Source organism: Ailuropoda melanoleuca, chromosome 7, assembly GCF_002007445.2.
Source record: "Ailuropoda melanoleuca isolate Jingjing chromosome 7, ASM200744v2, whole genome shotgun sequence".
NCBI classification, from domain to species: Eukaryota; Metazoa; Chordata; class Mammalia; order Carnivora; family Ursidae; genus Ailuropoda; species Ailuropoda melanoleuca.
In genome coordinates, this window is record NC_048224.1 from 23485548 (window position 1) to 23503863 (window position 18316).

At 48.4% G+C, this 18316-nt stretch overlaps 1 protein-coding gene and 1 long non-coding RNA gene across 3 annotated transcripts in view; one reads left to right on the plus strand and one right to left on the minus strand.

Moving 5' to 3' along the window:
* B4GALT1 (beta-1,4-galactosyltransferase 1) overlaps nt 1-13212 on the minus strand; it is a 53601-nt gene extending 40389 nt beyond the window's left edge. Inside the window, exon 1 of the mRNA XM_034664017.1 lies at nt 12634-13212. Coding sequence (XP_034519908.1) covers nt 12634-13045 — 412 coding nt within the window. The 5' untranslated portion in view covers nt 13046-13212. The remainder of the gene's footprint in view (nt 1-12633) is intronic.
* A 198-nt stretch (nt 13213-13410) lies between these two features.
* LOC109490688 lies at nt 13411-18051 on the plus strand. Of its 2 annotated transcripts, XR_004626490.1 has the most exons (4): nt 13411-13571; nt 16672-16826; nt 17032-17273; nt 17998-18051. It is a non-coding gene; the product is annotated as an uncharacterized LOC109490688 (long non-coding RNA). The 2 variants fall into 2 exon arrangements; XR_002144055.2 differs by lacking the exon at nt 13411-13571 and having other exon boundaries at nt 16096-16826.
* The last annotated feature ends 265 nt before the right edge of the window (nt 18052-18316 follow it).

Below are 18316 nucleotides of genomic sequence, written 5' to 3' on the forward strand. Positions count from 1 at the left end.
GTCCCGGCGTTCTGGGATCGAGCCCCACGTCAGGCTCCTCTGCTGGGGGCCTGCTTCTTCCTCTCCCACTCCCCCTGCTTGTGTTCCCTCTCTCGCTGGCTGTCTCTCTCTGTCAAATAAATAAATAAAATCTTAAAAAAAAAAAAGTATATGGCCTTTAGATCTCAAATCAATAACCTAACCTTCCACCTTAAAACACTGGAAAAAGAGGAGCAAACTAATAAAAATACAAACAAAACAATAAAGATTAGAGCAGAAATTAATGAAATAAGAGAACAGAAAAATAATAGAGAAAATCGGTGAACCAAAAGTTGGTTCCTTTTTTTTTTTATTTTTTTTAATCTAATTTATTTATTTATTTATTAAAATTGAAGTTATACATGCATGCAGTTTAAAGAGTAAAATAGTTCTATAAGAATTGTTTATACGCAACTAATGAATCATCGAACTTTACATCGGAAACCGGGAATGCACTGTATGGTGACTAACATAATATAATAAAACAACAACAACAAAAAAAAGAATTGTTTAAAAAAAAAGAAAAAGGCATTACCCCAACTATCAATTTAGTTTCCCATTCCTCACAGGTAACCACTTTCAACTTCTTAGAGTGATTTGTTTGGCATTTATTCCTGTATCTCTAAATTACTTGCTTATGTTGCTACTTCATCTTTTTCAAATTCAGGCATTATCTCTTGACTTCCCACTGTGTGAAATGCAAACCTATTTCTATTTAACACATTGTACCACACATATGTAATTTTATTTACTCCCCAACCTCCCGATATACATATATTAAGATTTTGGTTATATGCATATTTGCTATTTATATTTTATAATTATATAAACACTAATTGACACTTGAACTAAGTTGCACAATCTTCTCACCCCCAAAGACTGTCTTTTTGCCCCTTGTTTGGTTAATTTTTATAAACTTATCACCAATTTACCAAAAGTTGGTTCCTTGAAAAGATCAACAAAAATGACACACTTCTGCCTAGAAAAAAAAAAGAGAGAAGACTCAAATTACCAAAATCAGGAATGAAAGAGGAAACACCCTTACCAACCTTAGAGAAACCAAAAGGATCCCAGGGGAATACTGTGAACGACTGTACGCTAACAGACTAGGTGGCTTAGGTGAGGTAGACAAATCCCTAGGAAGACACAAACTACCAAAACGGACTGAAGAATAAACAGAAAGTCTGAATAGACATGCAACAAGAATCTGAATTAGTAATCAAACAGCTTCTCACAAAGAAACGCCCAGGCTCAGATGGCTTCACTGGTGAACTCTAACAGATATCTGAAGAGGAACACAAATCCTTCACAAGCTCTCCGTAAATTTGGAAGAAGAGGGTAGTACTGCTCATTAGTACTACCTTGATACCAACATCTGACAAAGACATCACCATAAAGAAAACCACAATTCATTTATTTGTCAATTATACCTTAGTAAAGCTGTGAGGCGCCTGGGTGGCTCAGTCAGTTAAGCATCTGAGTCTTGATTTCGGCTCAGGTCATGATCGCAGGGTCCTGGGACTGAGCCCTGCTTTGGGCTCCATGCTCAGCGGAGAGTCTGCTTTGGGATTCTCTCTCTCTCTCTCTCCCTCTGCCCCTCTTCCAGCTTGTGCATGCACTCTCTCTCTCTCAAATAAATAAATCTTAAATATACTTTAATAAAGCTGAAAAAAAAAAGAACTACAGATCAGTATTTCTTACTCTCTTTTACAAGACAGGCTATCTACAGGCCTCTGCCTAAGTTTTTCTAATAACACACCAAGCTCAGGTCACTGGACACCCCAGGCTGCCCCCTCCCCCCACCACCCCTCTTAACATATCTCTTCTCACCCCCTGAGACTCCATGAAACATCCAATGCTCCCTCCATTCAATTACCTGTATTCTATGATGGCCTCTCCCCAGGACATGGGCAAAAAATGTCCACCTGGTGAAGGGAAGGCTACAGGGCACCACAGAATCCTGGCACACCTGACACGTGGCAACACTCACTCGCAGCTCCCAGTGGTGTGGATTCAAGAGACCTGGGGTAGGTCTCTTTATCAAAGCAGGCTATAGTCTCCACTAAACCCTGGCTCCAGGCTAAACCCTGTCCCTAAGTTGTGGTTACAGCCTCACACCTCTCCCTTAGCCTCTTACATCTGCCCCAGGCCAGATGGAAAAAAAACAAACAAACAAGCCTGCATTTGGAGGAAATTTTACTCTGCAGCCTACTATGCTGAGTATATGTCTTCTGCACCCAAGGGAATGGGGTTAGACATCGAACAAAAGACAGAGCACGGACATCACCACCATAACTCATCTCATTCAATCCTCTTATCAACACCTTGGAGTAAGAATTATCTCCCCATTTTACACGGGAAGAAAGTATTGCCCTGGGCACCCCAGGAACAATATGCTAGACAGCAGCTCTGGCCTGACTGCAAATGGATCCAGGGAGCACCTTGTTAAATCACAGCTGACTGCTGCGGAACAAGGCAGAAGAGGACAAGAGCGGCTACGAGATGAAAGGAGCAGCTGTCACAAGTCGAATGCACCCCATCTGCTTAATTTGTAAACCTCTGGTTGCTGAAATCACTGGCTCCAAAGTCATTTTACTACTTACGGATGTCAGAAGGCTCCTGTTTATCTATAAAAGAGGCATGTGAAGGGGGCGGCCACAGAGGCAGAACTGGCGATTCATAGCTATTGATCAACTTATTTTTAGCCAACATAATCTAAGCCTTTCTTCCTTTGGGTCTCATTTCTGGATCCCCTCAATCAGGGCTGTCACACTAGAACGGATCCACCTGGGTTAGGTGGTCAGGTACCCAGGCTAGCCCGTCAGAACCGAACGTGGCTTCTGTGGAGGGCTGCATGTGGTACATCAACCTACAAAGTTTTTGACCAACACCATTTTGAAGCCAGGCTTGTAAAGCCAGGGTCTGCCCCCATCCTACAGGTTTGGCTCCACAAATAAAGGAAGGAGGAAAGCTTCTCACCTTGTGTAAATCAACTTTTTGGCAAAGGTACATGAGGTGTTGAAAAAGGCAGCAGTAAGGCTCCTTTTTGGAGACCTCAGCAGGAACTGTCCAGACACAACGGCGTACAGGAAGAGCCTCATGTCCAAGGTGGCCCCAGAGCGTTACACAAGGGACTTAACGCACACACATACACACAACCTGGGCGAGTCAATGAGAGACTCCAGATAGATCCGACTTTCCCTAGTTATCCATATTTTTTAAAAGCCAATATCTCTAGTCCAGGAATTTACAGTTGAGGGCCTGTGGATTATTCCAACACTCCTGGAAAGCAAGTGGCAATGTGAATCAATGTCATAAAGATAACTATCTCCCCTAGCCTAATTCCTCTCTAGAAATTTATCCCAAGGAAATAATTCAACTGAAGCAAAGGGCTAAACACAAGAGAAAATGTTCAAGATTATCTATGATCAAAAAAAAAAAAAAAAGGATTATGATGGAGAAACCTGGAACACTGAATGCTAAGGGAATATCGGTAAGGATTTAATTTTTTTTTGAAGATTTATTTATCTATTTATTTATTTGAGGGAAGAGGGGCAGAAGGAAAAGGAGAGAAAGAATCTCAAGCAGACTCCCTGGTAAGCGGGGAGCCCCACGTGGGGCTTGATCTCATCACCCTGAGATCATGACCTGAGCGGAAATCAAGAGTCGGATGCTTAACCGACTGAGTCACCCAGGCATCCCTCCATAAGGATTTTAGATAGCAGCTTGAAAAGATAATTAGGATAATTATGAATGACATAACAGTTTAAGATAGCATTGAATGAAATGAGCAGAATGCAAAATAGTCTCATGGTACAATTACAACAGAGTAAAGTATGTATGTATTTAGAAAGTATTGTCACCTTTTGCTACAGTGGTCGGCATATGTTTGGTTACAATGGTAAATAATAGAATAATATTTTTTTAAACATTTAATGTGGTGATGTATTTTCAACTAAACAACAGGAAAAAAGGAAGAAATCCTACAAAGCAAAAGCCAAAATCCTCACAAATAAGAACTATTAGTGCTACCAGTAACTGATAACATACATTCAGAGCTCACTCAGTGTTGGGCACTATTTTAGGTCTTTTTATGCCTACTACCTGAACCTCACAACATCTACAAGGTGGACACTATTGTTATCCCCATTTTACAGGTGAGAGCACTGAGGCACAAAAAGGAAAACATCGCTCCCACATCACACAGCTAGCCAGAGTGATGAAAAGAAACATTCCCCGTGACATTTCAAAGGGCATTCACCTGCTAAAATGTTTGTGCCTCCTTAGAAAAGATGAAATCCTCAACAAAAGTCTCACCAAGAGAGCCCTGAAATGGGCAGTGGGTAGTGAGCTTCACAGGGAATTTCAGAGACCTTTCATGATGCAGATATGACCAGGATTTCCCCCCATACCAACCCAGACTTCAGGAGGAAGAGAAGGAAGAGCACTAAAGACCAACAGGTCCAGCCCATTCAAACTTCAGAGAGGGAAAGAGGGACGGACAGAGTTGGGACTTGCCCAAAATGATGCAATGAGTTGGGAGGAGAAGGACCAGAACACGGAATTCTTACACCAGTGGCCTTTTAGGCTTGCCCCTACTGCCTACAGACCACGAACCCCCTTGTTCTGTACCTCCCTCTCCCTTCACCTTCTCTCCTTCGGGCCCTCAGTCTTGCTATCTTCAGCTTTCCCCTGTCCAGCATGGTCCCTACTGCACCAGCTTCCCTCTTTCATTATCTTCCTTCCACTCTGCCTCCCACTTCCTGTCCTCTCCTGCCCTGCTGGTAACTGTATGCAGCAACTGGGACTGCAGCCATGGCCTTCTTCCCATGTGACAGCAACCAGAAGAAATTACAGGCTGCGATCAGCAGTAGACCCTTGCCCTTCCTAACCAGGGAGACTGTTCAAACACAGAGACACAGAGATGCTAAAATCAGTGTTGGAAGAGAGGCCCTTCGTTTTGAGTCTGGACCTAGCCCAGATCACCCATCTGGTTCTCTGCACCTCCTCAGTTCCTTGGGGAGACCCACACTTCCCCTCTCTGGCTACACCATATTGCCAGGGTCTGTCCACTGCTGAGCGGGGACCAGCCCTTGTTCAGGTCTATCTCCCATGCTTCAGAGAGTGTGGTTAACAACAAAAGCTTGCTGAGTGAACAAATCGGTGTTCATTCACCATCTTCCTTAGGGCTCCTCCTGACTTGGGGTGAAGACTCAGGTCTACCCATTCTCAGCCTGCCCAAGATGCCTTTATACTCATCCGAAGGCCAGGAGCTACCTAACACCTCAATGCCAAGTCACCAAGCTCCTATGATGCAAGTACCAGTTTCCCTACACCCACCCTTAACTTGGAGTACTATACTGTTTTTTCAAGCTGGTGGCGGAGGTGTCCTAAGACGCCAATGACAGCTCTGCACTTTCAGGATGTCAACGGCAAAAGGACATTATGCAAAACAGGAAGAACTTTTAAAGAAACTTTTAAAGGCATTTTTAAAACGCACACTGTCATGGGGCCAGGCAATTAGTGAACCCCCTGCCAGGGCCCCTCCCCATGACCTCCAGACTCATGTGGCAGAGCAGGAAGGAATCTGACCTCATCCCGTACTGGTCATGTTGGTCTGACATGACCCCGCCCTTCCCTCAGCACAGCCTCCCCCTGGATCCCCAGGCTCTGGGCCAAATGACCCCTGGCAGATTCCCAAAGCCTAAGTGGCCCTCAGAAGGGGAGAATGTAGATCTAGTGAGGGCAATCAAAGTGGAGTAACTTCAAAGTGCAATGACACCTTGGGAAGAGCCTGGCCTACTGGCCTGAGACTAGATTGCTCAAACCACCTGAACAAGTCCCTACTGAGCGCTGGGCTCTAATTGTCTCTGAGGGTTCTCTCAAAAGCAATTCCTGGAAACCTATATGGCCGCTCCCCAGATCTCAGAACCCCTGGAGGTGGGAGCACTGTGCTGTTTGCTTCACCGTCCAATTTGCTAGCGTGTTCCCCCGCAGCTCTGTGGAAACAGTCAGTCATGTCAACTGCACTGGGTTAGCTAGTTGGTGTTTCCCCAGCGCTACGGCCCCAGTGCCACAGTCCACATAAGCCTAGCACAGGCACTTGGCTGCTACAGAGACAAATGGAGAAGTTACTGAGAAAGCAGACTCCTGGGGCATCACCCCCACTTCTTCTGTTGACAACAGATTTCTGCTCAGTCTGATCCCAAGTGTCCATCCTACAGCTTGGCCCTCTGCCCCTGCCCCAGGCACTTCCCGCACCTAGTTTCCTTTTTAATCAGAATTCTAGACATGTCCTTCATTCAGCAATAAATGATACTCTTCTGCCAGCATTAAGTAACCCTGTAATTTTGAATGGGTCTATTTTTTTTTAAGACTGGTTTTAGGGGCGCCTGGGTGGCACAGCGGTTAAAGCGTCTGCCTTCGGCTCAGGGCGTGATCCCGGCGTTATGGGATCGAGCCACATCAGGCTCCTCTGCTATGAGCCTGCTTCTTCCTCTCCCACTCCCCCTACTTGTGTTCCCTCTCTCGCTGGCTGTCTCTATCTCTGTCGAATAAATAAATAAAATCTTTAAAAAAAAAAAAAAAAGACTGGTTTTAAAACCTAGCTCTTCTCAAAAAGCATTCACCCTTTTTTTCCCTCTACTCGTGAAACAATCCAGAAAGTGCAATGCTTTATACATGAGCCTCAGAGGGCCACCAAGAAAAACCAAAACCGACATGGTGTGTGTGTTCAACAACAACTGAATGATAAAAGAAAGTTATAGCATATTCATCTAACAGAATGACACAGCTTTGGGAGTTTTTAAAGGTGTAGGACCAAGTTCGTGAGAAATAATCTTAAGTGACAAATACTGGATACCAGGCTATCTATGTCTGTCTATACCAATCTATCTGTTCATCTGTATTCTTAAATATGTACAGGAAAAAGCCTAGCAGGAGATACACCAACATGTTTCCTCTAAGTGAAAGGAATACAGGCGTGCTTTTCTACCTCTTTTAACTTTTCAAGTTATTTTCAATAAGCCTGCATTACTTTGTACAAAAAAGAGGAAGAGATTACCCACTCTTCAAAAAAATACAGGGAAAAAACAAAGACCCACAGCCCTAACCTGCGGCATTCCAGGGACGCGACTCATTCCCTCTCTCTGGGCTTTCTGGGCTTCGTGAGGAGCTTTGGAGGGGTGGCAGGGGAAAGGGAAGCAGCTACGTAACACACCCAGACCAGACATTAAAATCACTGCCAAAGAATTCAGCAACAGCCAATTATATATCTCCTGGCCCTCATTTGTGTAGGGAAGGGGCGGGCTGAGGCCAAGCTGGAAAGTGGAACCTGAAACACTGAGCGTGTGACTCAGCCCTTCTGCCTTCTAAGGACGAATCCCGTTAGGCCACGTCCACTCAGAATCAGCTGCCAACCGGACCCTATCCCCTGACCTTAAGCCAGCATGACCTTCGAACCTGGAGGTTCTGACCTTTACAACAGGATCTACAATCTTTCCCCCAGCTGGTGACCCGCGTAGGCCCAGGTAAACATGGAGACACACCCCCCCAACTGGGGCCTTCACAATCACAGCCACAGTCCAGCTCCCAGGGACGCTCACAATCCCATGCCTGGTTAATTCCCCCAGGAGTTAGGGTCTGGCTGGCCTTTACAGTGACCTCATTGCCTGGACCACCCTGGGCAGTGCCAGAGCCAAGTGTAACATGGCCACGGTGCCAGGACCCAAGGGATTTAAGCTGCAAGGGCAGACCACTTGTCCTAAAACAAATGGATTGCCACTTACCCAGATAAGAATAACTGGAATTTCCAGGTGGATATGATTACAAGCAGAATTCCAGTCTCTGCTTCTTGCCAGGAGCAGGCAGGGAACACTGAATAGTGAAGACGGCATAGGAGGCACTGGGTATGCAAGCAGGGAAGAAATCACTAGGTGTGACTTGACCACAGGACGACTGGGCCCCTTTCATACACACCCACAGCCCAGCTAAGCCCAAAGGTGATGAATCTCCCAGCCCTGCCCCCAAAGCCCAAAGATCCCCAGGGTGAAATGAACGGACAGGCAGGGACCACCTGAGCATTAACTGTTCTGTCATTCCCAACCCATAAATTAGTCTAGTCCCAGCCTGGAAATCTCTACCCTGCTGCTACCCAAAGACCATATGGCTGCTGATGTCTCATAACAGTCATTATAAAGCAGCAAGGTACAGATTACTCAGCAGAGCTAATTTGAGGCTTCAGAAATTAGAGGAACAACTAAAACCAGGACTGAAGAACTTTGATATCAACTCTGGGTTTCTGAATAAGAGAAAGAAGGAAGGAAGGAAGGAAAGGTGGGATGGATAGGAGAGGGAAAGACTAAACACACACACATTTTAGTTTCCCTAAATGACATCAGCACAGTTTAATTATGCCTCCTCTGCCTGGACTGTGAGTTCTTAAAGAAGAGGCATTGTGGCATCTTCTTCTTTGCAGCTCTAGTGCCCAGCACAGGATAGGTGCATTGTTGGAACTAAATGAATGAAGTTACCAGATGCCTTAGCCATCAAGGATGTCCAGGCCAGCTGCCACATAAGACCCTTCAGTTGGACACGCAGACATACCTAGCAAGGATCCTCCCAAATTCTAGGTCCTGTTAGCCTACTCTGAGCCTCTGCGCTAGGTGTCTACTGGGCAATAAGCTCAAGGAAGAGCACTGGGCTGGGAAGCAGGATACCTGAGTTCCAGACCGAGCGCAATGAGGGATGGGGCCAGGGAACTAGACAGTCCCATCCTGGGATGCTAAGTCCAAGATGCCGCAGTTTGAATCCAATCCCACATTTGACTCTTGCTCCCCATGTCCCAAGGAGTGTCTACCTGGTCCATGAGATGGAGGCTTCCACGCTTGCTCAGAGTCTGGGATAGATAGCAACAGACAGGAATCACTCCTGCCACCATCAGGCTGAGTGGAAGGAAGCAAGCCCAATAGTTGTAGAGGGTATTTCTCAATCTCAGACTGACAAGAAGGTATATCTTTGTATTTGCCAATAAACTATTTTTTTCAAGGAAAAATAGGACAAACTAGTTTAAAGTACTAGCTACCTAATCTCCCAGAGCTTAAAGACCTGGACAAGGGGAGGGTCCCCGTGCCTCCCCCAACTCTGAGGATGAGGCTCTACCCCAAGCCAGAAAGTGATGAGGCTCCAAGACGCAAAGGGGAGAGAGAGCCCTTCCCCAAGCTGAGGCTGGGACAGATGTCCTCAAAGTACATTTTGTCCTGGGCAGCCTGCTCATGTCCACATGTGCGCATATGTGAGAAGGGGGGAGAAGGGGAAAGCATGCTGGTGGAAAAACACCTGAGAGCTGAGAGCCCCGCAAAGACCCGGAAAGTGCTTTGTCTTCCCAAGGGCACAAACCCTGACAGAGGCTAGGTTGACAGCCCCCACAAAAGCTGGGGAAATTGACTCATGGACAAGTGTTCTCCTAGGACCCTAGCTATCTATGGCGGCTGTTTGCTGGCCCAGGTGCCCATGACTCTACGGTGCCCACCTCTAGATCAGAGTCCTCATTTGAACAAATGAAGAGGAACCCTTCAAAGCACAGATGGGCAAAGGAAGCCTCTGGGTTTAAGCAGTCCTCTACTCACCCCCCACACTCCATATACCCTTGAAGGGACTGTACCAGCTGTACCAGGCCCCAGGTGAGCCCCCAGGTCAGTCCTGCCTCCCCTAACCAGTCCAACCTGAGGTACTGCCCACCCCCCCACCTATACCCTCTCTGGGCTGGCAGTGCCAGGGCCAGCACCAGTCAAGTCACGCTGAGCTGCCACCAAATCTGAGCAGAGACGAACATCCCAGGAAAAGAAAAGAAAATGCAAGACCATTACTCCTCCCAGGTTCACTACAACTCAGGCAAACACCCAGGCAGCCAGGAAAGGGGGCCTCATGACCATGTTCAGTGGACTAGATGCTGCACGGCCTGAGGGCCCAGAGAACAGTGCCTGCAGGCCTGAACTTTCTGGGAGAACTCCCCTGGGAACTTGGAGGAATACTCAGGAAAGGCCTATCTCCCCCCTGCAATCCCTGTTCCTGAAGGCCTCGCCCTAGCCCATGGGGGATCCTGAGGCAGGGCCTACAACGGCTCCACACACTGCAACCGGCCTTATGTCACACAGAATAGACATAGGCAGGATCCAAACCCAAGTCTATCTGAAGTCTATCCCACGAAAGACAAGCCACAAGGGATCAAAGAGTGACCCATCAACAGCCCAGTCTGGTGCCTGGCTCCTCCAGGGAAGGGCATGCCCATTATCCTCCATGTACCAAACAGGAACTTATCACAGTGTCTGGCCCAGACCCCTGGACACCAGAAAGTAGAGCCAGGTCGTGGAAAGGAACTGCAAGTAGTGAAAAGGCCACAGTTCTAAACCCCACGGATGCTTTCTCCCATCAACCTCAAAACCACCCCGCAAGGGCTTTGGTTGACACCTGCCCAGATGAACAGATGGGCTCAACTCCCCCCACCCACACACTCCTAGAGAGACTTTCAGCTTCCTTGAGGCCCCCTCTCAGCCAGGAGCCCCCATTCAGAGAGCTGCACACAACCACTCAAACCTAAGGGTTCAATTACAATGAAGGAAAACCCTCCACCTTCACTTTGTGGGACCTCCACAGCAGCAGCCCAAACATCACGGTTCCATGCGTGTCACACGAAGGCAGCCAAGCTACAGAAGACCCAGGGCCTCTCTCCCAGGCCTCCAAATGTTATCTCTCAGGAAGTCCCTTCACGCTGCCAATTCAAAATTCAGCCCAGAAATACCAGTAACTGGTCACCAATCACTAGGAACACCATTACAAAACAAAAAGCACCATGGGCTCTCACACTTCACTGGAAAGACCTTATACCCCAAGTACCAATCTAATGAACTTTGGGGCACTTTAATTTGCTAATTTCTCTTTTTTTCTGCATAAACGTCTAGGCAACAATTAAAAACAAGAAGATAAAAACTGGCTAACTCTGGGTTCTGGGGACTTACCTCTCTCTTCCCCCTTTCTCTCGGCTGTTCACAGCCATCCCCACTGGAGTCTGAGAAAATGGAACTTGAAGTCCCAAGTCCTATTTGCCATGTACTTAATGTACACAATCTCATTTAGTCCTAAAAATAACCCTGCCAGTTAAGCACCAACAACCCCATTTTACACATAAAAGACTGTGAGAAACTCTGTAAGATGCCTGAGGCCGGACACTTTAACAGCAGGGCAAATATTCAACTTTATTTTATAAGACTAGTCTGCTTCCCAGACTAACCACCAAGTCCAAGGGGATTCAGCTTTCTGCTTTAAAAAAAAAAAAAAAAAGTCCCCTTATTTCCACAATTCATGTCTGACCAATTCCAAGAGCTTCGTCCCAAACTTGATATGAAAATATTGAAGTAATTATTGGAGAAATTGAGCAAGAGCATGTAGAAGGCCTGTTCTGCCAGGGCTTTGCGGGAAGGTGACAGAGTTCCTATTGGCAGGATGCCTGCCCTCCTGCCAGGGCCCCTCACTCAGAACAACAATCTCTAATGGCGTTAAAAATGAGCAGCCACCTGTATGATAATCTTGGGAACAACCTGTGGCTGCCGTGGGCCTGACCGCCTGTGGATCACAGGTCAAGGAAACGTTCTGCCGGCACGCAAGGGCTCAGCCTCCTCCAGATAGGAAGAATGCAAACCCATCCTCTCAAGCTCCCAGCATATGCCGAAACAGAGGCTGGTGGCCAACCTTCAGATTACCTGGGCAAGACACCTGAGACTCCAAGATTCTCCCGGCAAGGGTCAACTCAGTGTGAACTGGTTACAGTTTAGCCCTCCAGCCCCTATGGTACACACATGGTACTCCTACAAACACCCTCAGTCCCTCAGAGGGCTCTGCTCACTTAGGTTTTGGGAACGTACAGGAAGGCCCCAGGGCAGGGATCAACACAGAGAGGAACTTTACACAATAGTTAACAATTTCTTAAGGGCTTACCTTCATTAATGTAAATACTTGTTTACATTGTTTCATCTAATCTTCCAAAACAACCCTGACACAGGTACCATTTATCTTCCCCATTTAACTGATGAAAAACCAGAGATTAACAAGTCACTTGCCAAAAAGCTCACAAAAAGTTAACCCACGCTCAGGAGAGAGTGGTTCTAGGAGAAGACAAGATATGTGAACTGGATGTGAACTGGGAGGTCAACTTCCTTCCCCACTGGAGGCCTCATCATCAGTTTCCCAAACTCGAGTGGGTTACTCTGAGCTGCCTCTTGGTCCCAGCAGACTGAGCAGGGTGAAGGCAGCTCCAAGCCCTAAGCAAACTCAAACTCCAAAACTTCTTGAGGCCTGGGCCAGAGCAGGGAAGTCTCCGAGGCCTTCTCCGGTTCTGGGGCCAGAGGGGCCTGCGGCTTCCTTGTACCACCCACACCCCAAACTTCAACGTGAATCCAAAAGGACTCGCCTCCCACCCTCTCACGCCATCCAGCCCGGAACCTCTGTCTGGGATTAAGGACGGTGATCCGGAACTGGGAGGCTGGATGTCCTGGAAGAGGGCACGGGCAAACGTCCAGGGGACCCTGCCGAGGAAATTCGGGAAAGTCCCCGAGTCCTTACCGAGCAGTGGGGACTCCTCAGGGCATGCGAGCAGCGACAGCGCTGTGGTGGAGGGCACTGGGGCCGAAGTCAAGTTGCTGCCGGGGCCGGGGTGAGAGTCTGTGTCTGGGCTGGAGTCGTGACCCGAGCGCAGCTCGGAGGAAGCGTCCAAAGGCGGCAGAGGCGGGGCCCCTCGAGGTCGGAGCTCCCCGGAGGGCTGCTCGATTGCGGCGGCGCCGTTCGAGCCGCCCTGCAGCGGTGTGGGGACTCCGACCAGCTGAGGCAGGCGGCTCAAGTCGCGGCCGGCCAGGTAGTAGACGAGGGTGACGCCAAGATGCAGCGCGCAGACGAACACGAGCAGGCGGCAGGCCCGCTGCAGGGACGCGCCCGGCATCGCGGCGCTGCCGCCCAGGAGCGGCTCCCGAAACCTCATCTTCCCGCCGCAGCTTTAAGAGGCGGGTGGGCTACAGCGGGGAGGGGCGGCCCGCCCGCGGGCCGCCGCCCTGGCGCTGCCGGACCGCGGCTCTTGGGGGAGGGGCCGCAGGGGAGGCGAGGAGGGAGCGCTGCCCCGGCTGGCAGGCGACTGAACTCGTAGACTCCAGCCGGCACGACCGCCCAGCGACTCGAAGGGCGCCCCAGGCGCGGGCGGGGGCGGGGGCGGGGCCTCCAGTTGGAGCGGGGTTTTCAGGACTCGAGCGGGAGGGCGGGGCCTCTAGGGCGGAGCCGCGATGCGCGGGCGGGGACTCGGAAGGGGGCTGCAGGGGGCGGAGCCGTCCCGAGGGCGGCGGGCAGCCCCGGGACTCCGCGCGGCGCACCCGGGTTCCCACACCGTCCTCCCCTCGAGCCCTCGCCCTGTGGCTTCGGTGGCTACCGAGCCGCGCCTCCTCCGCTTCCTCCACCTCCTCCTCCTGGCTGCCCTCGAGAGGCGCCGCCACTTCCTGCGGTGCTGAAGGGCTGGGGTATGGGCCTGGGCCTACAGCGCGGCGGCGCAGAAAGCCGGCTGGTCGTAGACTTGAGGGGTTGGGGGCCGCGACCGCGTTCCAGCCCGAGGGCCTCGGTAGGCCTGATTGGATCCGGAAGAGGGATGGGAAAAGGTTGTCCAGGAAACGGGCTTCTACGCCGGGAGGGAGGTCGGACAACTGCGGACGGATTCTCCGGACGGATTCTCCGGACGGATTCTCCGGGACGTTTCGCTACCCCTTCCTTGGTGGGGCTAGACTCCTCTACCAATGTGGGGACCCAGCAAGGAGGCGCCGCTCACCCACGCCCCACGGGAAAGTGCACGAGTCTCCGCTTGTCTGGCTCAATATAGGGCAGCCCAGCCTAGGGCATCTCAGAGGCCCACCCAGCTCAGTTTTGGGTGTGTAGGGTGCCTCTTCTAGTGCATCCCGCCCCTCGAGGTTAAGGGCTTTGAGTGGGAGGGTGGCAAAGAGGCTCTAAGTCCCTTGCTGGCCTGCGGGAGAGCAGCCCCCTTTGTTTACAGTTGTGCGCTCAGACACAATCCCAGGAAGTAGGAATTGTCCCCATTTTACAGATAAAGAGTTAAAGGCTCAGGAAGATTAAGAAGCTTACGTAAGATCCCACAGCTAGTGAGAGTCAGAGGCAGAATTCTGGCTCCAAAACTTTTATTTACAACGTATTTGCCGCTTGTTGATTTGCACGTCTGGATGGGAGGCTTAGGCACTGAAGTTGCTTGGTTCAAATTTGACCCAGAGGCCACTCCTCAGGCACACCTGATGCCTGAGTGAGCAGGGACACCTCACCCCTGAGAAGGACTCATGAAGTGCTGTTATGTATGTGGATGGAGAAGCTAAGGGCTCTGGCAGCCGACTCTGAAGTGGAGGAAATGATAGTGATAACTTACATAGCTTGGGAGTTTACTATATGCCAGTCAAGCACAAGCCTAAATGCTTTATATGCACTGTCTCAATCCTAACAACACTTTGAAGTAGGCACTTGTTATATCTCCATTTCACAGATGGGAAAACTGAGGCTCAGGAGTTGACTCTTGGTTGTGATCATATAGAATACTTTCCTCACTTGGCCCTGGACACCAGGCTTTCCTGATCTTCCTCACTTCACTAGTCAATCCTGTCTCCCTTGTAGGCTTCTCCTCCTCTTCTCCAGTTGTTGAAGGCCCCAGGCCATAGTTCATGATGTTCTTTTCTGTCTGTTCGGACTCCCTAGGAGTGATTTATAACATCTGTATATAAATGATACAAAATTTCTGTCTTCTGCAGTTGTCCAAGGCCTGAGAACACATGATGCTCTTTTCTGTCTACACACTCCCTAGAAGTAATTTATAATAATCTGTTTGCTGATAACTGCAGAACTTCTATCTCCAGCCTAGATCTTCAGACTTATCTTTAAGTGCCTATCTTACCGGCATCTCAAACTCAATACATCCTGCCCCTCGACAACCTACCCTCTCTACCACACTCTCATTCTAAACCTACCTCAGAGAGTGGCACCATCCTTCAGCCAGTTCCTCAAGCCCAAAACCTAAAAGATGTCCTTGATGCATCTCTCTTATGCTAAAATGCCATTTCCAGTCCCTCAGCAAGTCTTGTCAGTGCTACATTTAAATCATCAGAATTAACCACTTACTAATTCTGCTGTAACTATCTTGGACCAAGCTACCATCATTTTGGCCAGGGTTATAATGGTAGCTTCCTAATTGGTCACCCTGCTTTCACCTCCTCCCTGTCCCCTCCCCAGTCTGTTCCCCAAACAACATCTAGGAAGATCTTTATAAGCCTAAATCAGATCATGTTTATTCAGAACAAAATCCAAATGTGTAGGAGCCCTATCTAATTGGTTCCTATCTCTCTTCCCCACCCACATCTGTCACTCTCTACCATGTTCTACCTGCTTTAGCCACACTAACCTAATTGCTATTCTCTGGAATTTGTTTATTTCTTCCTGCCTCAGGGCCTTTGTACTTGCTATTCACTTAGTCTGAAATACTCATCCCTCATATTTAATTCAGATCTCTCAAATGTCACCTTAAGAAAGAGGTCTTCTCAGACTATCTTATGTAGAATAGTCCCCCAACCAAATCTACTTAACCTGTTTGATTTTTTTTTTTCAGAGCATGTATCACTACCCAACACTATATATTTATTTATTATTGTCTGTCTCTCTCGCTAGAAGATCAGCTCCATGAGTGCAGGAACTTTCTCTTTTCACTACTGTATCCTCAGCTCCTGGAACTGAACTAGTACATAGTGGACACTGAGTAAATATTATTAAAATGCCTGTTAAATGAATGTTTGTGATCATCTTGATTGGGAAGGGGAGAAGGGAAGAAACTATTGCTAAGTTATTTTTTCTTTTCTTTTATTTTATTTTGAGAGAGACAGAGAAAGGGCACACACACACACACAGGGAAAGAGGGTAGAGGGAGAGGGAGAGAGAGAAACTTAAGTAGGCTCCATGCCCAGCACAGAGCGTGACACAGGGCTCAATCTCACGACCCAGAGATCATGACCTGAGCCAAATCAAGAGTCGATGCTTAACTGACTGAGCCACCCAGGCATCCCATCTCACTAAGTTATTTTAAACACATAAGAGTTGTTCACCAGGAAATTGGTCAAGGTGAAGCTGGTCCCAATAGCCTATGCCTAGAAGAAAATGCCTGTCCAATGAGTGAGGGTGGGTCTAAATAATCCACCATCTGGAAACTGAGAGGAGGGGGAAATGGAAATATGTCTTCCATGTTATCAGATAATGGCCTGGAGATAAGATGGAGGGAAAGGAGTTTAGGGGTCACAGACTTATCCCAGGACCCTCTCTCTGGCCAGGAAGCAAGGGAAAGAAACACTTGCTGTCTATACCTTGGGAATGTGCAGAGCTAATGAGGTTCCCACCAGCCTTATCAGCACCCCCACCCCCATCTAGAGGGGCCTACAGTCTGTAAATATTTTGCTTCAGAAAGGTCCAGAAGGTCAGAAACCTTCAGAACAATATTGTCCAGCTGTCCAAACAGGAACTGGTATTAGAAACAGAAACAGACCCAAGGCAACCTTCTCCACCTCTTTCCACTTTCCACTTTGGCAGGTGGAAAATAATCCCATCAGAGGAAATACCTGGAAGAGGAAGTTGCAGTGCTGACTGTCCAAAAACTGGAATCTGGGTTTTGTAGTTTCCCTCTTCAGTGTTGATCTGCCCAGAGCCACCCAGCTCTGCTTCTCCCTGCCGGCTGCCTTCAACCGGTTAGTAGCGTTTCCTCTGCGCTTCCACAGCACCCTTATCTGCACCCGTCAGTTTACATTTCTCTTTCACCCCAGTAGATCAGAAGGACGTGGAATAGTGCCTGGCACATGGTGGACCGTTATTTCAATGATCTATTTCTGCATAAGATAGCACCCCAAAACTTAGTGTCTTCGAATTAACAATTTCTTTCTCCTAATTGTATAGGTTGACTGGCAGTTCTGCTTCACATGGTGTCATCTGGGGCACTGGCACAGCTGGAAGTTCCAAAATGGCCTCACTCACATGGCCAGTAGTTTGTGCGGGCTACAGGCTGGCTTAGAATGGTCGTGGGTCAGGGGCCTTGGTTCTTCTCCACTTGGACCTTTCCAGAAAGGGCTTTCACACAGCTGCTTGGGTTGCCTTACAAACTGGAGGGTGCGTTCCAAGAAGAAGCATTTCAAGACAAGGTAAGATGATGCAGATCCCATAAGGCCCAGTCTTCAGCAGCACTTATTTGGGTATTTTAGTTAAAACAACTTACTGGGCAGCCTAGATTCAAAGGGGGTAGATGTGTCCTCCTCTTGCTGGGTGGAGGGGTAAAGAATCTTTTTTAAACCACTGTGCCCAGTGGCCACAAATTATTTAGATTTTTCCCACATGTAGAATACATGAATCTCCTCCCAGATCCCCCAAAGCCTGAGTCTGTTTAAGACTTCAGGCTCAGACTCCAGGTCTAAAATTTCATCATCTAAATCAGGTCCAGGTATGATTCCTCAGGTTCAGGGCCTTATAAACTATAAAACAAGTTCCCTTCATCCTCTTCCTGAGCAGTTTAGTCCAAAAGCCATTAGGTAGGGATGAGCAAGGTAGAAGTCTAAACATCATAGACAGTGTGTCAAGGCCCAACCAAATGAGGAGAGAGGGTAGGGTGATGAGCGGGGAGCATGGCATCCCAGCGTGCGGTGTCAAAGCCCAAGCAGAGTAAAGAGGGCATCCATGGGGTGTTACGGTATTAGGGGTTTCTGTGAATTAGGGCAGCCCAGTACGGGGTGTTAGAGCCCAAGTGGGATAAGGAGATCGTTACACACAGGGAGACTGATTAGAAGTAACTATATATATGCCTAATGAGAGTCACCTACGGTTTTTTTGTTTTGTTTTGTTTTTTAAAGATTTTATTTATTTATTTGGCAGAGATAGAGACAGCCAGCGAGAGAGGGAACACAAGCCGCGGGAGTGGGAGAGGAAGAAGCAGGCTCACAGTGGAGGAGCCTGATGTGGGGCTCGATCCCACAACGCCGGGATCACGCCCCGAGCCGAAGGCAGACGCCTAACCGCTGTGCCACCCAGGTGCCCCGAGAGTCACCTACGTTTTTGACTGTCAGAGAAGGGAGTTACAAATATAGACAAGGACAAAATTAAAATGAGCTCTTTGATACTTTATTAGAATTAAAGAAATTGGTGTGAATTCATGGTTTTCAATATATAGATAGATAATGAAATAAATATAGGG